Genomic DNA, 17901 nt, shown 5'->3' on the forward strand with positions numbered 1-17901 from the left:
TTCTGCATGCCACTTTTCACTGCCTGGGGCAGAGGGGACTTGCATATCTTGGAGAGCTGGACACAGGATTGTGGGTTACTCAGAGCCCTCTTCTTGTCCACCCATGGTTCAAAACCACTGGAACTAGGAGACAGAATGGCACAGCAGTGAGAGCATGAGCCTGGAGTCCTAGGTCATAATTTAAAACTCATCTCTATTCTGTTGAGCTGTGTGACCTTGGGCAAGTTACTTAACCTCTCTGAGCCTGTTTGATGATCCCTCATTCATGAGGTCATGGTGAGGATTTAATGTGATAAAGTTTGCAAAGTGCTTGCATATAGTAAATCCTCCTACTGTGGTAGAGATGATGATGATGATGATGATGATGATGATGATGATGATGGTTGTGATGATACTGCTGCCACTGATTCCACAAGGAAGACACCTGCAAAATTCTGCTCCTGCCTCTGCAGCTTGACCCCTCAATAGGCTGGTATTTTCCTCAGGTCCCTTTGATGGGGTGGGATTATTCAAAGGGATACAGAATACAGGAGAGGGAGCCTTCTTATCTTTGCTCAGGGTTTTTGTCTTGATCCTGGCTCAACAGCATCTTCTTACCTTTTCCATCCTGCTGTAGGAGTGAGAGAGAGAACCACGCTGCTGATGACTCCGAGGGAGGGGCCCTGGACATGTGCTGCAGTGAGAGGCTACCGGGTGAGTCTTCCCAGCACCCAGGTCCTCCCAGACCTCAGAATGGAGAGAGAATGCCCCGGCTGAAGCTGGGGCTGGAGTAAAGCCTAGCTAGCTGTGAACTTGCACGAGAATATCCATGCAGCTGCTCCATAGCTCTTCGTTTAAATGGGGACTTGTTTTTCTAATCCCTGATGCCTTCTGACCTGTTATCACTTGGAGCTGCTCTAGGCTCACATGGAGGGAAGAGCAGGCAATTGAGGGTGTGCTAGGAAGTGAAAAGAAGGACGAAGAGCTGAGGAAAACAGGGCTCCTAGGGAATGACCACTGACCGTTCAGTGCTGGGCTGACTTCAGGAGGTAAGGGTAGGAAACAAAACCTGAAGGCAGCATGAGCCAACGATGGGGTGGGGGATGTGGAGAACTACCTGACCTCCCTGTTGAGAAGCCCGGCTTGAGGGTGAAACTGTGCTGCTTGAGTCCAGTTGACCACACTTGCAGGGAGCCAGGCCATTGCAGCTACCATGGAGATATTACCAAGGCACTCTTGCCCACAGGGTGGCAGCTTTTCCCAGTTGTAGCCCCATGACCCAATGCCATGATAAACAGCCTCAGAAGGAAGAAAAAGAAGGGGTGGGGGGAAGAGTTTTACATTTTTTTTATAAGTTTTTATTGTTCTTTTCCTTCTTATAACAAAAGGTTAACTGTCAAAATATTAGAAAATAAATACAAATAAAGAAAAATCGCCATAATCCTGTAACATAACATATATTTTCATATCTGTCCTTCTGAACATTTTGTTAGAAGACAAGTCTTTTGGGCCAGGCGCGGTGGCTCACGCCTGTAATCCCAGCACTTTGGGAGGCTAAGGCGGGCGGATCACGAGGTCAGGAGATTGAGACCATCCTGAATAACATGGTGAAACTCCGTCTCTACTAAAAATACAAAAAAATTAGCCAGGCGTGGTGGCGGGCGCCTGTAGTCCCAGCTACTTGGGAGGCTGAGTTGGGAGAATAGCGTGAACCCAGAAGGCGGAGCTTGCAGTGAGCCGAGATCGCACCACTGCACTCCAGCCTGGGCGACAGAGTAAGACTCCGTCTCCAAAAAAAAAAGAGACAAGTCTTTTGAACTCTAACTTTGAAATTCCAAACCTGTAGCTTGTCAGAGACCTCATGATTGGCAAGGAACCTTAGAATGGAGTCTTCACGTGACACTCTTTAAGATAGACATTGGAAACAACCAGGTATGAGTCTAAAGTGATGACTCTTCAAAATAAGTGGTATTTTATTCACACCACACTCAGTACCCCAGCTCCTGAGGAAGCCCTTTGGTGCAGTTCATACCTTAACCAGTAGGGGGTGCCATTGTTCAAAACACTTGGGACAGCCTGTTGAGATGGTCTAAGACGGAACCATCTGTCTAGAAGAGGAGAATTCTCTGAAAAGATGTGAGAACTTCCTGAATATCTGAATGGCTGTCTTGCGGAAGGGGCAGCAGATCTTTTCTGTGTATCTTAGGATGACGTAAGCCCAAGGCATTGAAATTAAAAACAGGCCTGTTGGCCCATAGACACAGAACTCTCTGACTCTAAAAGTGGTCCAGTCATAGAAGTCGATAATTCCAGAGGAAGAAATGAGTGTTCCATCACAGGAGGCATTCAAGTACTAGATAGATAGACAATGGAGAGGAAATTTCCACAATGGGTGGGAGGTCCAGATGACATCAGAAGTCCCCTTCAACTATTAAACAGTTCTGTGATTCAGATATGAGTCATAGAATTCGGAGATGACTCTACAATCAGGGATGGCCCCACTGACTAGAAGAAATCCACAGAAAATAGGACAGGATGAATAGGAGTCCAGAGAGTAGCACGGTGTGGAGGAAGAAAGAGCATGGGATTTGGCGTTTGAGTCCGCCTGTTCTGCTTCAGGCTGTGTGTTTATGCGCGAGTCACTTAACCTTGCTGGAGCTCCAGTCCCTCATCTGTGAATAGAAACAATAGCAATATGAATATTTATCCTCACAAGGGTCCTGGGGGAATAAATAAATGTAACCACTCAGTCATTCACTCAGGTACTTATTGAGCACCTACTAGGTCTCAGGTACTAGGTGCTAGCTATATAGTGGTAAATAAAACAGACATAGTCCCTTTGCTAAGGAAAGTTCATGGACAATTTCTGCTCTGAGCTGCTTCTGCAAAATGGGATGAAGCCACAGCAGAGGGGCTGCAGTAATAAGCATAATAGGTTGAATCCCAATGTTCTTTCCCATTTCTCCCCAAATGCCAGCAACCAGTGTAGAATAGAAGAGTTTTGGTCATGTAATACCCTAGGAAATCAGTGTCATTTGCTACCCCTTCTTACAGATGAGAGGACCAAGGCCCAGGGAGCTTAGACAGTCTGTCCAAGGTCACTTAGCTGGTAGAGGGAGGATTCACTCCAGGCAGTCTCTCTCAGTAGCCCATGTCGTCACCACTACCTTGTTCTGCCTCTGTTGTCCACATGGAGCCACTGTCATCTTCTGGCACCCTGTGGACTGAGGCAGAAAGAGTTTAGGTGTGTTTGTGCCAGATAGGAGTTTGGAGGAGGTAGACAATGTCACTGTGCCTGGCCCTATCTGTGTCCTTCCTCTGGGAAGTGTTGCTTGCAGAGGCTGAGCAAGTTGTGTGACCCTCTAGACTCCCACGATGCCATCTTGATAGGGGATTGCAGTAATTATTTGCCTTCTCCATGGGGTCATGAGCTCTCTGAAGGCAAGCACCTCTCTATTTCATCTCTGCATCCTCCATGTCCAGCATGTATTCACTCATTTCTTCATTCTGTGACTAGTGATTGAGCACCTACATGTGCTGGGCACTGTTGTAAGCACTAGAGATTGAACAGAAATCCAAACTGAAAAAATTTCCCACCCTTCCAGGACAGTATTATGTGCTGGTCAAAAACAGGGACTCTGGACCTCAGCTTGCCCCACCACTTACCAGTGGGATGATCATGGACAAGCTACTGAATCTTTTTGGGCCTCCCATTCACAATATAGCAAGAACAATATTCACTGCTGTGCAGAGTTGTTAGAGAATTCAGTGAATTAACAGAAAGCTTAGAACAATGTCTGGCATGTAGCAAATGCTGTACAGACATTTGCTATTAAAGAAAAATAGACAACAAGTAAAATAAGTAAGTCATGCCACATAGTATGGTTAATAGTGGTAAGTGCTCGGAAGACAAAGCCATGAAGAGGGGGATGGGAAAGAACTGGGGAATGGTTTGGCATTGTGAATAGGGTAAATTCACATTGAATTTGTGGAAGTCTACACCAGAGCCTGGTGTAGAGTAGACTTCCACAAATGTTTGTCAGGGACACTGACCTGTACTGCAACTTGGACATAAAAGGAAATGGGGGTTTGTAGGCCAAGAGAGTTGGAGTGTTAGGCCTTTAGAAGGAGCCCATGAGCACTGCAGGCAATTGCATAATGATGGTATGAAAATCCAGCCCTCAAGTATTCTTTCCACTCGTGGCTGTCTTGCCCAGAGGCAAGGCAGAGTGAGGGCCAGCCATGCCTGGTGGCTCATTCATTCCCACAACCACCTTCGGATGGGGGCAACATGGCCAACACTCCCAGCCACCACGGTCACCCAGATCTGAGCCAACACAGGGCAGGTCATACAGTCCCCTTAGAGCTTTCTGGGGTGGAAACGTCCTCAGCATCACCAACACCCCCTGGCAGCCCCCCCACAATGCCCCAGGGCCAGGCATGCTGCCTCACAGCCTCTGGGACACCCCCACATCTACTCTCGCACACTCGTGTTTGTGCTCACTTGTCACAGCCGCATGCTTCCCGATGCACTCGCATGTTCCCACGCACAGTCACCCGGGCACGTGGCCTGCCTCTGTCTCACACAGCCCTGCAGGGGCGGACGCACACCTCCAGGCTCACACGCCTGCATGCCTTCCTCTTGCACACTCACCTGTCTTAGCTCCATCCCTCCATCCTGCGGCTTCCACTCTGCATGCTTCCTGGAAATGTGCTTGCTCTCTCCTTCCCTCCTTAGGTGTCTTTCTCTTTCTCCCACTACTGTACCCCTTCTTCACGCACACTCTCGAAAATGACTAGGCAGACTCCTTTTCTCCCTCTCCATTCTCTGTCCTCTTCTCAGGCTCTCAGTCATGCCCAGCTCCCCAGGGCACTGTGTCTACCCCATGGCACTGTGGGGGCACTGAGTGTCTACCCCACTGCCTTCCCCACCCCTGTGCACATGCGCACACATGTATTTTTCTTCTCCCCCATGCACACACCCTTTTTCATGTGGTCACCCTCCTCTTCTCTTTTGCTCTTCCTTTCTTGCTCACTTCATTTGCTCAGTCACCCAAACACTTTGGTACATTCAAACTCACACTCTCCCTTCTTCTATGTGTAGGTGTTCACATTTGCAAGACACCAGGCGGCACTGCTAATGCTGGGGACTCCACTCCTTTCCCCAACCAGCACCAGTACAGGCCTAGCCCAGCATAGTCCTAGCTCCCAGCAGCTGCCGCGGAGGTACAAAGTAGAAGAAGGACGTAGATAAAGCAACAGTAGGTGCCAGTGGGGGCCAGCACATGGAATAGAGCAACATCACCAGGCGTTGCTGTCAGCATCTTCATCATACAGACTCGTGGGCAGGCCTGCAGGGACCAAGGTCAGACTGCCAATAAAGACCCTCACAGTATACCACCCCCGCTCAGTCCTGCACTGCAAGGGCCGTTGCTTGCGTGCATGCATGTGGGCAGGCCAGTCTGTATGTCCAAGCTTGGTCCACCTCAACCCTAATAGCTACCCCTTGGCCACCCCTCAAACCTGAAGATGCGTAAGCAGGAGACAGTGTCTACCCTCACAGGGATGTACCTGAGCAAGAGACCCATGCAGGCTTCAAGCCATTTGGGCAGGAAATCCTGAAGTCCTAGTAGTTAGAGTGTGTCCTGGAAAGGGGAACATGGACACCAGCTGCTAAGAGACTCTAGTTGAGTATATCTCCTGAGCCCTATGGACTTCTCTGCTCATGGGGAGTGCCATGGACAGAAGAGACAGGGCACAGGCCCCAGGTCTAAGGACAACGCTGCTCTTGGGAACAAAGTACCCCTGGAGCCTTCCTGCGGGCAGCTGACTGGAGCCGTGACAATCCCTACCAACCTGAGATTTCAGTGTGTCGTCATTAGCTGGCTTTATGCAAGGTCATGAGTATGCTGAAGGCCTGAGTAGGCCATTGCACTTTTGGTAGGAACAACTGGCCTCTTGGGCTGGTAATTCTGAGACCTACTCTCCACCTTAGATCCTGATGTCTTGCAACCTGTCCCCAACCCAGCCCTAGGCACTCTGCTCTGTATCATTGTGGGTATTAAGTGGACCCTCCCTTCAGGCCAAGGACAAGGTCTAGGTCTCAGCAAGAGGCCACTGCCCATCCCGAGTGCCACTTTTTAAAGTAAAGGAGCTGGAGGCCTGAATCAAGGAAAGCTTTGTCACCCTAATCCTGCAGCACCTATCTCTGACCAGCAGGAAGGAACAAGTCATAGCTTTTATAGCCTTCCTACCATGCCACAGATGAGGTCTTGGACCAGAAGCCAACAAGGGCAGTTATAAAAGACAGCCTGATTCTTTTATCCACTCAAATTTATTGAGCACCTACTCCATGCTTCATACTTGCCAGGCACTGGTGATACAGTGACAAGCAAGATAGACATGGTCCCTGCTCCTAAAGAGTTTAGGGTGCCATGGAAGGGTACAGCCATTTTGCAACCCTATCTTGGTGGGTCAGGGAAGGCTTCCTCTAAGAAGTGACCTAGAACATGAATAGGGTCTCGGTTCACATCTTCAGGAACCTGCTGTGTCGAGCATTTTAAGGAGCAGGTTTACCTCATAGTGGGCCTCATCCCTGATCAGCTAGCCTCTGTTTTCACAAAGCCCCCCAGAGTGGTGCTTAGTACTGGTTTAAGCTGGTCTGTGGGCAGGTGCAGGAGCCCAAATGGACAAACCTCCAGAAGATGGACCTGGTTGTAGTAGTACTGCTGGGATGTCACCGGTAGCTGTCAACACTCAAGTGGTAGAGGTTCTGTTGATTTTTATTTCTTTGTTGAATTGATGGTTCTGTTTTCATTCGAGACTTTAAATGCATTTAGAGATATTTATTGTCATTGATGGTACAATGAGTTTTTTACTTGAGTCTTCAGAATGGATAATTAAAGTATAAACGAAACACCATTTGGATGTGCTAAGAACACTAATTGGGCAGTATTCTGTAACGATGCCATTGTATTGAGAAAAGAAGTACCATCCCAGGTGCCCACCGGTCAGCAATAGTAGAGGCTAACTATTCTCAGACACCAGGATGGAGCCCATCTAGCTAGGCCTTGGGGTGCTATGGCCAGGCAGCTGAGTTCAAATCCCAGCTCTGCTGTTGACCAACAGCATGACCTGAGGTAAATTATCTAACTGCTGTGAGTTCCAAATTCCTCACTCTAGAATAAGGGTAGTAATATGATGAGATCTTCACAGAGATTTTGTGAGGATTAAATGAGTTCATGGACGTAAAGTGCTTATTACACAGTGCTCTATAAATGGTAGCTAATAGTGACGGTGATGATTGTTTCAGGATATGGAATGTGAACAGAAAAAAAACCTTCTTTTTTTTCTTTGTGGTTTTTTTTCTTTGTGTTCCTGTGCCCGGGGCTCGGGCGTCAGGTCCAGGCCAGTTCTACAGCAGCAGAGTGGGGTAGTGTATCCAGTGGTCCTTTCTTGACTCCCCACCACAGGTCTGAGACCTCACTGAACCAGCACAGCCACAGGCAGGAGTGTTTTCTGCTTGCATAGTTAAGGGGCCAGGGTTGGTGGGGAGAATGATCCTCCATTTTCCTTCACCAGGATAGAAACAGTTCTCATATTCTAGGGAGTTGCCTGGATGTGTGATGACACTTAAAGATAGTCTTTGCAACTGAAAGAAGGAATGCATCTGATCCAGTCCCCCGCATCTTCAAAGGTTGATGCTAATGCCCTTTTAGACAAATGGGCATCCATCGTACTCCTAACATATGCAGTGACAGATGCCATTACCTTTCTCTTTGGTCTGGCTCAGGGACAAATCACCCCAGCTCTCAGGAAGTTCTTTATATCTGAAAAAAAAAAAAAAAAAAAAAAAAGACTCATCCTTCCATTGAAGCTCATTTCTTCACTTCAGATCTCAGCATGTTTTGGTTGTCTGTTGCTGCCTGACGATCTCAACACTTAGTGGCTTGAAACAACACCCATTTTATTTGCTCATGACTTGGAGGGTCATGCACGGTTTAGCTGGGTGGTTCTTCCATTCCATGTGGCATCAGCTGAGGTCACTCATTCCGCTGTACACACCTCATTCTGTGCTGGGATAGAATGTCCAAGAAAGCTTTTATTACACATCTGGCACCTCAGTGCTCCTACCTTGGGCTTCCTCACAGCATGATGGTCTCATGGTAGTTGGACTTCTTATGTGATTACCAAGAAGGAGCACTCTAAGAGGGGCAAAAAAGAAGCTTCAGATCTCTTAAGGCCCAGCTCCAGAAGTTACACAGTGTCACTTCACTACATTTTGTTGATCAAAGCCAGGCACAGGGTCAGCCTAGATCCAAGGGATGGGAAGTAAATGCCACCTCTTGATAGGAGGAGTGCAAGAGAATCTGTGGCCATCCTTCATCTACCAGCACATCCTCTTTATAAGCTTTCACATTCCTCCTAACACTAACTTCATCCTCTCCTAAAACTTCCTCCCCTTGGCCTTCATCCCATGTCTCATTCTTTTCCCCAACCTTCCACTGTTTGAGCTACTGACCCTTTGTTGCTTAAATCTTTGGCTCTTTTGCTCTTCTCTTTTCTTTGGCTCTCCTCCCTGCCACTTCAAAGAGCACAGCTGTGTGCAGTCCCACCCCTAACATTTGTAAGGCTGTATATGTTATGTCTAGATAGCTAACTTGTTCGAAAGCAAGCTGATAAGCTTTGAAAGGAAATATGTTTTCCTTCCACCCTGACGAATATTCATTTGTAGGGAGTTTAAAAGCCAGGTTCAAATAGAAAATTCTGAGTTCCGCAGCAAAATATGGGGTCTAGGGAAAGCCAATCTCCAGTCCACCCCTGCTCTGTCCAGCACCACAAGGACACTCGTGAGCACTTGGGTAGATGGGTACCCCAGCCCACACATATGAGCTCCAAACACACCTTCTGCAAACAGTCACCTTGGCCAGTTCTAGGAATACACACAGCACAGTGCACTCTCATGAAGCAGTCAAAAAAGAGGGCCACCAGGTCCAGGAATCAGGCTGAGGAGCGTTTGACCAGGGAATCTGGGGTTTTGAATATGTGGACTTACAGGGAGAATGTCCCTTTGGTTCCCTGGACTCCTTACCTGTGAGGAGGAGCATACCTGATGGAGGATTGGAGCAGGGCACTTCAAAGTGTGAGATCAGGACGAGGGACATTTTCCTGGGTGTAAAGACAGTGCTGAGTGTGTCTGCCCTTGTATTAGGCATTGCCTTTCACTGATGGGCTTGGACAAGCCCTGTACTGCTCCATCCCTCCCATGAGGCATTTCCACTGTGAAATGAGAAAAGCAATTTTTTTTATGGTAGTTATAAGAATTCAGTGAGACAATGGATGTGAATGGGGATTTGTAAACCATAAAGCCTTATTCACAGCTCATTTTTTTATGGTTTCTTATTGTCGGATTCAGAAGCCCTGGATGTGAATGAATTTGGACTCTGCCCTTTTTGAGCTTGGATCTTGCATGAATCACTTTACATCTCTGAACTTTGGAATTTCACACACACACATATGAAAATGATGTGTGGGACAGGTGGGGATGTTTATTAGGACCTTGGTGCTGTTTCTTTTTAATTCCAAGTGGTTAAAACCTGAAGGATGGGCTGGGTGCAGTGGCTCAGCCTATAATCCTAGCATTTTGGGAGGCTGAGACAGGTGGGTCACATGAGGTCAGGAGTTCAAGACCAGCCTGGCCAACATGGTGAAACCACATCTCTACTAAAAATACAAAAACTAGCCAGGCATGGTGGCTTGTGCCTGTAATCCCAGCTACTCAGGATGCTAAGGCACAAGAATCGCTTGAACCCGAGAAGCAGAGGTTGCAGTGAGCAGAGATCATGCCACTGCACTCCAGCCTGGGTGACGGAGTGAGAATCTGTCTCAAAAAAAAAAAAAAAAAAAAAGTGAAGGATGTAAGGGACCAAGAAGAGTTATCAGCAAAGAAGGAACTAGGCTGTCTGAACCAGACATAAGCCAGATGTCAGCTGGGGTAATGTTGCCTTCTAAAATACAGATGAGAAGCCTGCCCAGAATTTCCCATTGCACACCATTTTCCTAAACAGGACAAGGCTTTGCATACAGCATCCTTCTTCTGAGGACTAGTCACTAGCCTACCCCCTCTCAGCCCTATTTGGGCTGTGCCTGATGTGACTATTAGATATTTAAAAAGATCATCTTTTTTTTTTTTTTTTTTTGATATAGAGTCTCACTCTGTCACCCAGGCTGGAGTGCAGTGGCACGATCTCGGCTCACTGCAACCTCCGCCTCCCAGGTTCAAGCAATTCTTCTGCCTCAGCCTCCCAAGTAGCTGGGATTACAGGCACATGCTACCATGCCTGGCTAGTTTTTGTATTTTTAGTAGAGACAGGGTTTCACCATGTTGGCCAGGCTGGTCTCGAACTCCTGACCTTGTGATCTGCCCGCCTCGGCCTCCCAAAGTGCTGGGATTACGGGAGTGAGCCACCATGTCAGGCCCGAAAAAGATCATCTTTTTTCCCACATCCCTGTTGAACATCACCTAGCTTGAGGCAAACCCCTTATCAATCACAAGCAAGACCATTTGGAATTGTGCATTAGTCATCTACCCAGCCCAGTGCCACCCTCTGCCAGTCTTGAGTAGCCTCCCAGTGGGTCCTGGTATCCGGCAGCAGGGCAACCCACATCCTCTTAGGCCTGTCTCTCCTCATTGGGAATACAGCCTGCTATGAAAATCCATATTACCTGAGGAAGGGATAAAGCCGCTTGCATTAGTTATATTTTGCTACATAACAAATTACCCCCAAAACTTTGTAATTTAAAACAACATTCCTTATCCCCCACAGTTTCTAAGTCAGGAAACCAGGAATGACTTAGCCGCATGGCCTAAGTCAATCTGGCCTGATCTCTCACAACATCTCAGGATGTTGACCAGGGCTGCAATAATCCCCAAACTCGACTGTGGCTGAAGAATCCACTTCTAAGCTCACTCACAGGTGATTGGCAGGCTCCAGTTCCTTGCAGCCTCTGGGCCAGAGGTCTCAGTACCTCACCACACAGGCCACTCCACGAGCTGCCTCAGCGGCCACACTACAGGGCAGCTGGTTCCCCACAGAGTGAGTGATCCAAGAGAAAGCACACGAGGGAGCAAGAGCGTGTCCAAGATGGAAGTCACAGTCTCTCAGGACCTAATCCTAGGGTGACATGCCTTCACTTCTGCTGTGTGCTATTGGTCATGAAGACTAACCCTGATACCACGTAGGAGGGACTGCACAAGGATGTGAAGACCAGGAGGCAGGGTTCACTGAGGGCCACCTTGGAGGCTGTCTGCCATATTGCTTAAAAGTTGAATCCTTGTAATCCAAAGAGGCATAGTCTCAGGATATGCCTACGTACAAAATGATGCATGAGGTAAAAGTGCACCTACAATGAGAGAACAATACATCAAAAGGAAAACAACACCTTTCTCAGTGAGGCAAGAGTATGGATGACTTGGTTTTGCTTTATGCTTTTATTGTAGGGGGAGGTCTTCATATTTTCTAAAATCATTAAGAAAAAATGATTGGCCACTCCAAAATACTAATTAATCCTTGCCAAGCAAGAGTGATAACTGGTGAGAGAGGGGACCCTCTGAGTTGAGTTACCACCCTTTGGGTTGATTGGTTCAACTTGGCAGGTGGAAACCTGGGGCTGACCCAACCCTAGGGATCTTAATGGGGCTGGTTATTCTTGGAGACAGCCACGAAGGCATGGAATTCCCCTCTCCCTGTAGAAAGCCAAGAAAATGACTCAGAGGTCATGTTGGTGAACCAGCTCGGAGGAAAGGAGATTCAGGGGTCTCCTTGACAGTCAGCTGTGCTGCACCTCAGTCCATGAGTCTTTCTCCCTTCAGAGTTGTTGATTCTCAAACAGCCAGGGTTTCTCTCTCTCCAGCTCTCCCAGTTCCAGGATGCAGACAGGGTGAAGGACCCTCAATTTCCGTTCATTGTTTCCCCCATTGGACCTTGGCTCAACTTCCAACTCGATGGTTTTGTTTTGGGTTTACTTGGAGAGGAAAAGGTGGTTTTCGAGAATTTCTAGAGCATCATCCATCATACTCCTCAGTGCACGGTCCTGTTATCTCCAGTGGGCCATACTGGCTGTCTCTTTAGTTTTATTCACTTATTTACTTCCTTTTGTGTCCCACTGCTGTGCCCCGTCTCTCGATAGGTAATGTGTTTAATGTGTGTTTTTTGTTGCTATGTGCCCTTGCAGAATGGGTGATGTTTTTTGTCTATATTTTTAATTGTGCATATTGTACTGTGTTAAATCTTGTTCTTTTTACTCAACACTGTGTTTCTAAGTTCCTCCATGGTGCCGTGGTACTCTGATCCTTTGTTCCTAAGGGCTGCACAGCACTCCCCAAGATGTCCCTGAACACTTGGCCCACCAGCTCCCTAGCCATGGGCTTGCAGATGTCTCTACTCCCCTACCCCCACCACAGGTAGCACAGGAGAGAACATTGGCTTACATGCTCCCTTGGGGACTGTGTGAGGATTTCCTTGACATTAACATCCTAGAGCAGAACCACCAGTTTCCAGACTTTTCTGCTTCCCATACTGGTTCCAGCAGAGGATCTGGAAGAAGCCAGAGCAGAGAAAACTAGGAGAAGGTGTGGATAGAGTCTGGGGAGGTAAGCAGGGGCCAGAGCATGGTGGTCCTTTGTTGTTAGCCATGGCAAGGGCAAAGATTTTGGTTTTTATCCTAAGGACAAAGGGAAGCCATTGAATTAAACTAAAGCAGAGGTTCAGATTTATTTTTAAGTAACAGTGGATCTTTAGAGATAGAAGGACCCTAAAAGACCCCTAGTCCCACTCTTTGAATTTACAGGACACTTGGAAGGCCCCCTGAGGTAGTGAGATGGATGCCGAACATCACACAGCCAGAGAGTCCAGGCCCCCTGACACCTTGAGAACGTGGTGTGAGTCTCCCAGGTTGCAAAGACCATCTGATGGTGGCAACCTCTGGAGGCTGGGGATTTGCCTTGCTGTCCTGGGGGTACCTTGGGCTGAAGAGTTCACTTCCTGTCACCTGGACTTTCCTAGACCTCTGAGGGCATTTAACAGGACCCTTTAAAGAACCCCAAGCCAGAACCCAGCCTTCCTCTGCCATGGGGCCTCAAGCCTTAGACTTTCCAGGTATCCACAGGCAATCCCTGTTGAACTTCATATGCTAGCTTAATGAGAGAGCTGAACTGGAGACTTAAAGATGAGCATGGCAGTCCTGGTTTTGCCTCTTATTCTCTGGATCTCATCAGTTTTCTCATCTTCGAAATGGGAGGATGGAGCAAGATGCTCTCTCAAGTCTGTCCCTTCCTCCCCAAGCATTTGTGCTTAAGTCTCAGGCACTGGGGACCTCTGGTACCTCACTGCCGCAGGGCCTCTGCTGTCAGCTCTTTTAGTTCTCAGCATGGGCAGCTGCTGGGGGAAGCAACACCCTCAGAGTTTCATTGACCCTTTTCACCCTCGTACTTCTGGGCCTCCACGCCAAAGAGGCACAAAGAACTGAGCCTTTGTTTGCAGCAACAAAGCTGTTTGCAATTTCAGATAGAACCATTTTATTATATCCCATCCAAAGAGTACTTGAGTTGTGTTTTGTTTTGAAAGCTTGTTAGCATTCTGGACTTAATTATCTGGCAGAGACAAAACTCCACCACCCCCAGTCCATGCCCACTCCATCCACCGACCCCAGTTGCCAGCCAGCAGCCTCAAAGCCCCTGTCCATGTCCAGGTGGGGCACCCATTGTCCTCCTGGTGGGCTCATTTGGCAGATGAAAGGGAAATCCTTCCTGCTGCCTCTCCCTCACTCTCCCCTTTCCCCATCATCTCTAGATTCTGGCTCCCATTTATTGAGTACTCACCATGTGCCAGGCAGCAGCCTAAGCATTTTGCATGTTTTAATTCATGGCATCCTCTAAGTCCTATGAGGCAAGTTTATTTGCTCTTTTAAGACGGAGTTTCGCTCCTGTCACCCAGGCTGGAGTGCAGTGACGTGCTCTCTGCCTCACTACAAACTCTGCCTCCCAGGTTCAAGCAATTCTCTTGCCTCAGCCTCCTGAGTAGCTGGGACTACAGACGCACACCACCACGCATGACTAATTTTTGTATTTTTAGTAGAGACGGGGTTTTACCATATTGGCCAGGCTGGACTCGAACTCCTGTCCTCATGTGATCCGCCTGCCTCGGCCTCCCAAAGTCCCGGGATTACAGGGTGAGCCACCACGCTCGGTGACTACATGGACTCTGATAACTTAGCCTTACAGTTCTATAACATCACTTCTGCCACCTTCACTCCATTAGGGCAATCAGCCAGAGAGGGGACAGAGATGCCACCTGTTGATGGGAGAAATGGTAAAGAATTACAGACATATTTTAAGACCACCACAGGAGTTACGTTACAGAGAGGTTGAACAACTGGCCTAAGTCATGTAGCTGATAAGTGGTGAGCACCCATGTTTTAGTCCAGAATCTTCTTATGTCAAAATTTGATTCCTTTTCCCACCCCCATCCTGCCTGCCTGGAGAGTGTGGAGATGAACAAGACTTGGGCCCTGCCTTCAGCCAGCTTAGATGGACTTGCTGCTGGCCCAAACCCTTATCATCTTCCTACCTCCTCCTGTGGATCTCTTGGTCGTGTTGCTTACTGATCAGCAGGACTAACAGGGTGGAGGGGTTGCAGAGAGCCAGTATTAATTCCCAGAACTCCAAATCCACCACCTGTTTGCATTTGCCTTTGCTGGGAGAAGCTAGAAATTTTTTCCTCCAGGGCTTCTCTCACTAGGAGTCCTATTGGTCAGTGTTGAGGTTGAAACATAGAACATCTTTAAGGCAGGAGATAATCTTAGTGAAGGGCCAGGCATAGAGCAAGTGCTTGGTTAGTGTTTGCCATTTTTCAGGGACTCTGCTCTTTAGCACCGTATATCCTCTAACACCTACCTTGCCTGCTACACACCCGCAAAAGGTAGCAGAAAATAGGGAGCCACCTCCAGCCTCTCCCAGTGAGTACAGAGACCACAGCAGTGCCCACCGAGGCCAGGCTCTTCCTCTCAGAGCCCACGGGAGTGCTGAGGGTGTGATATTGCAGTGGCAGAAGTGGCTGATTGGGCCTATTCCTTCTAGACTCTTCCACCACTCCGCCCTTCTCAGTTCCTCTAGCAGTACCTCCTTTGATTCTAGACCTATCCAAGCAAAACTTCAAAATAGGCCAGGTAGGCAAACCTGCTCCACCCATCCCCCTTGTGGGTTTCCAGATCTTTCTGTGGAATAAGAGAAAAATCATAGACTGTGGAGACCCACCAACCTGGGTGCAAGTCCAGTTTTGTCACTGCCTGGCTCTGTGATCCCAGGCAAGTCACTTAACTTCTCTGTGCCTCAGTGGCTCCCCATGTAAGACATGGGCAATCATGTCAACCTGCAGCACAGTTGTGAATATTGAACAGCGTAAGACTGACAATGTACCTGGCTCCAAGCTGGCAGGATAGGAGGATAAGGGAGGGCAAATCCTCCCTGTGGATTCATCTCTTCACAGGAGAGAGCTGTTGGGAAATTGCCCAAGGTCACCCCTACCGCTCCTACATCGCCCTCCATCCCCCACAATGAGATAGGAGCAACAATCCTATGAACAAGAAGTCAGTGTCTACTGGTGGCATTTTGGACACAGTTGACAGGCCATGGAGCCCAGCATCATCACCCAGATGGTTGAGGGGTGGGACTGCTGGAGACTTGTTAACAATGACGTGGTGTGGGAGGCAGAATGCCTGGTCCTAGGCGTAGGGAGTTAGTCTCATCTCATGTGTGGCTAATAGCATGGGCTCTGGAAGCAGTCTGCCTGGGTTCTAGTCTTAGCTTCTACCCATTTATTAGCAGACCTCAGCCAAGTGACTTAACGTCTCTGTGCCTCAGTTTCCTCATATGTAAAATGGCGGTAAGAGCAGCGCCTACCTTCTGGGATTGTTGTGAGGATTAGATGTGTTAATACATGTAAAACACTTAGAACAGCACCCAGCACACAGTAAGTCTTCAACATTCAGGCTCCGCCCTTGGCTGGCTGTGGACCTGGGGCAAGCCACTTCCCCTCTCTGGGCCTGTTTCTCCATCTGAGAAATTAATGGGCTGAACCAGATATCCCTCAGGGCCCATCAGGCTCTGACAGCCAGTAATTCACGAAGTCCGGGCAGGTCTGAGTGTCATGTTCTTTTGGGTAGGGCTCCCTGTGACTGCTGGCCATATTGGGAAGGGAAGAAAAGCTAACTGGGACAGAGCTTGCTTTCTCATGTAAACAGGAACAGGCTGAGCCAGCCTTCCACTCCAGTTCCGGTGGGCTGGCAGCCTGGGAGCTCAAAGGATGAGTCACTGACAGGAGCAGCCACAGTTCTGGAGCTCAGGCGGCACCAGCTCCAGGGCACAGAGTAGCTGCAGAGTTCAATGGTGGGATTTGGGAGCTGGGTGACAGGAGAGGGATCATAGCATTTCCCTGTGCCCTAGGTGAAATCTGAAGGCCATTTGTCTGCATACCTTACCCAGGATCCTACAGCTTTGGCCTGGGATACTGAGCTTTGCCTTCCAGGGCTTGTTTCCTTCCCTCCATACCACATGTATACTTTGAGGCTCCATCAGCTGGGGACCAGGCACAAAATCTGCACCGTGGCCCCCATGCAGCTGATTAAGGTTCAAGGTTCTGCCCCCCACCCTCCCCCGACCCCAGACACAGGACCTCCCTGCCTTGCTGCAGTGACCCTTTACTGAGAAGCGGCATGGCAAAATGGAAACATCACCTGATGCTGGAAAGCCCTGGGTTTGAATCTCAGGTCTGCACTTACTTGGGCAAGACACTTAACCTCTCTAAGCCTTGATTTTTCTTGCCTGGAAAATCCCATCATCCTGTGCAAGAGGTGAGCCCATGAGGAGCCCGATGTTAAATCACTTGTCAGCAAGCTGCCTCTGAGTCAGGGTTTCATGCATGGCAAAGCAGCTACCTCGCTGTGAACTATTGAAAAGCCAGCCCTTGACACAAGCAGCCGCCTCTCACTGACAAAACAGGGATGACGACGATCATGTCTACCTCATAGGGCTGTCGAAAGAAGCAAATGCAATTGCGTGTGCAGAGGCACTTTGGGAACTGCAGAGAGCCAGCCCAGTGAGGTGGTATTATTCCCAGAACAAGATAGTGAGTAAAGGAGAGGGCAGGGAAAGGATAAGAGCTGACATCATTTCTAGGAGCAGGACAGAGCCCAAAAGAACAAACGGGCCTAGGACTACAGTGGTCCATGCAAGTGGAGGCTGTTCCCTTCACTGCTGTATTCCCAGAGCCTAGCCCAGTGCTTGACAAAGTAGGCACCCAGTAAATATTTTCTGAATTGCATGACATTGAATCTTTGTGTTCCCAGTGCTTGACCTATAGTCAGTGGTGTTGGACTCATGCACAAATCAGCAGAGACTAAAACCAGAGTGGCAGGCTCCTAGCCCCGTTTTCCATCTTTGAAACTAACACGAATTTCCATCACAGACATCTACTGCCCACCCCTGAGATCAGGGGTTCTTAACCTGAGGTCCATGCATCTCCCCAAAAATTATGTGCAGAATATAGTGTGTGTTTGAAACATATCTTGCTGGATTAAAAAAAAAGTCAGATTTCTACCCAGAAAAATACGTAAATAAATCCTGCTCTGAAAGATGTACATCTACTAGTTGCCCAGTAAATACCCATCAGTTGGATGCATCTGGTCCCCAGGGCTGCCAGGTGACCAGTAGTCTTAAAAAAATTGTAAGCCTCCCCCTCTCTGAGCTACACATCTAGGGCCCTACGAGCCTGCAGTTTTTCCTGCCACCTCCATAATGTGCAAGACAGTGAACCTATCTTTCATATGCAAAAGTAATGATCGCACGTTATCCGAGGGACCTGCCTC

General features: G+C 48.4%; 1 protein-coding gene across 7 annotated transcripts in view; it reads left to right on the forward strand.

The window, feature by feature from the left end:
* The window catches only part of PTPN5 (protein tyrosine phosphatase non-receptor type 5), a 64546-nt gene that overhangs the window by 25575 nt on the left and 21070 nt on the right, over positions 1-17901 (forward strand). For all 7 annotated transcript variants that reach the window (XM_054524602.2, XM_054524604.2, XM_054524603.2 and 4 more), the window contains one exon: positions 617-693. In XM_054524602.2, coding sequence (XP_054380577.1) covers positions 617-693 — 77 coding nt within the window. The remainder of the gene's footprint in view (positions 1-616; positions 694-17901) is intronic.

This window comes from Pongo abelii, chromosome 9 (genome assembly GCF_028885655.2).
Source record: "Pongo abelii isolate AG06213 chromosome 9, NHGRI_mPonAbe1-v2.0_pri, whole genome shotgun sequence".
NCBI lineage: Eukaryota > Metazoa > Chordata > Mammalia > Primates > Hominidae > Pongo > Pongo abelii.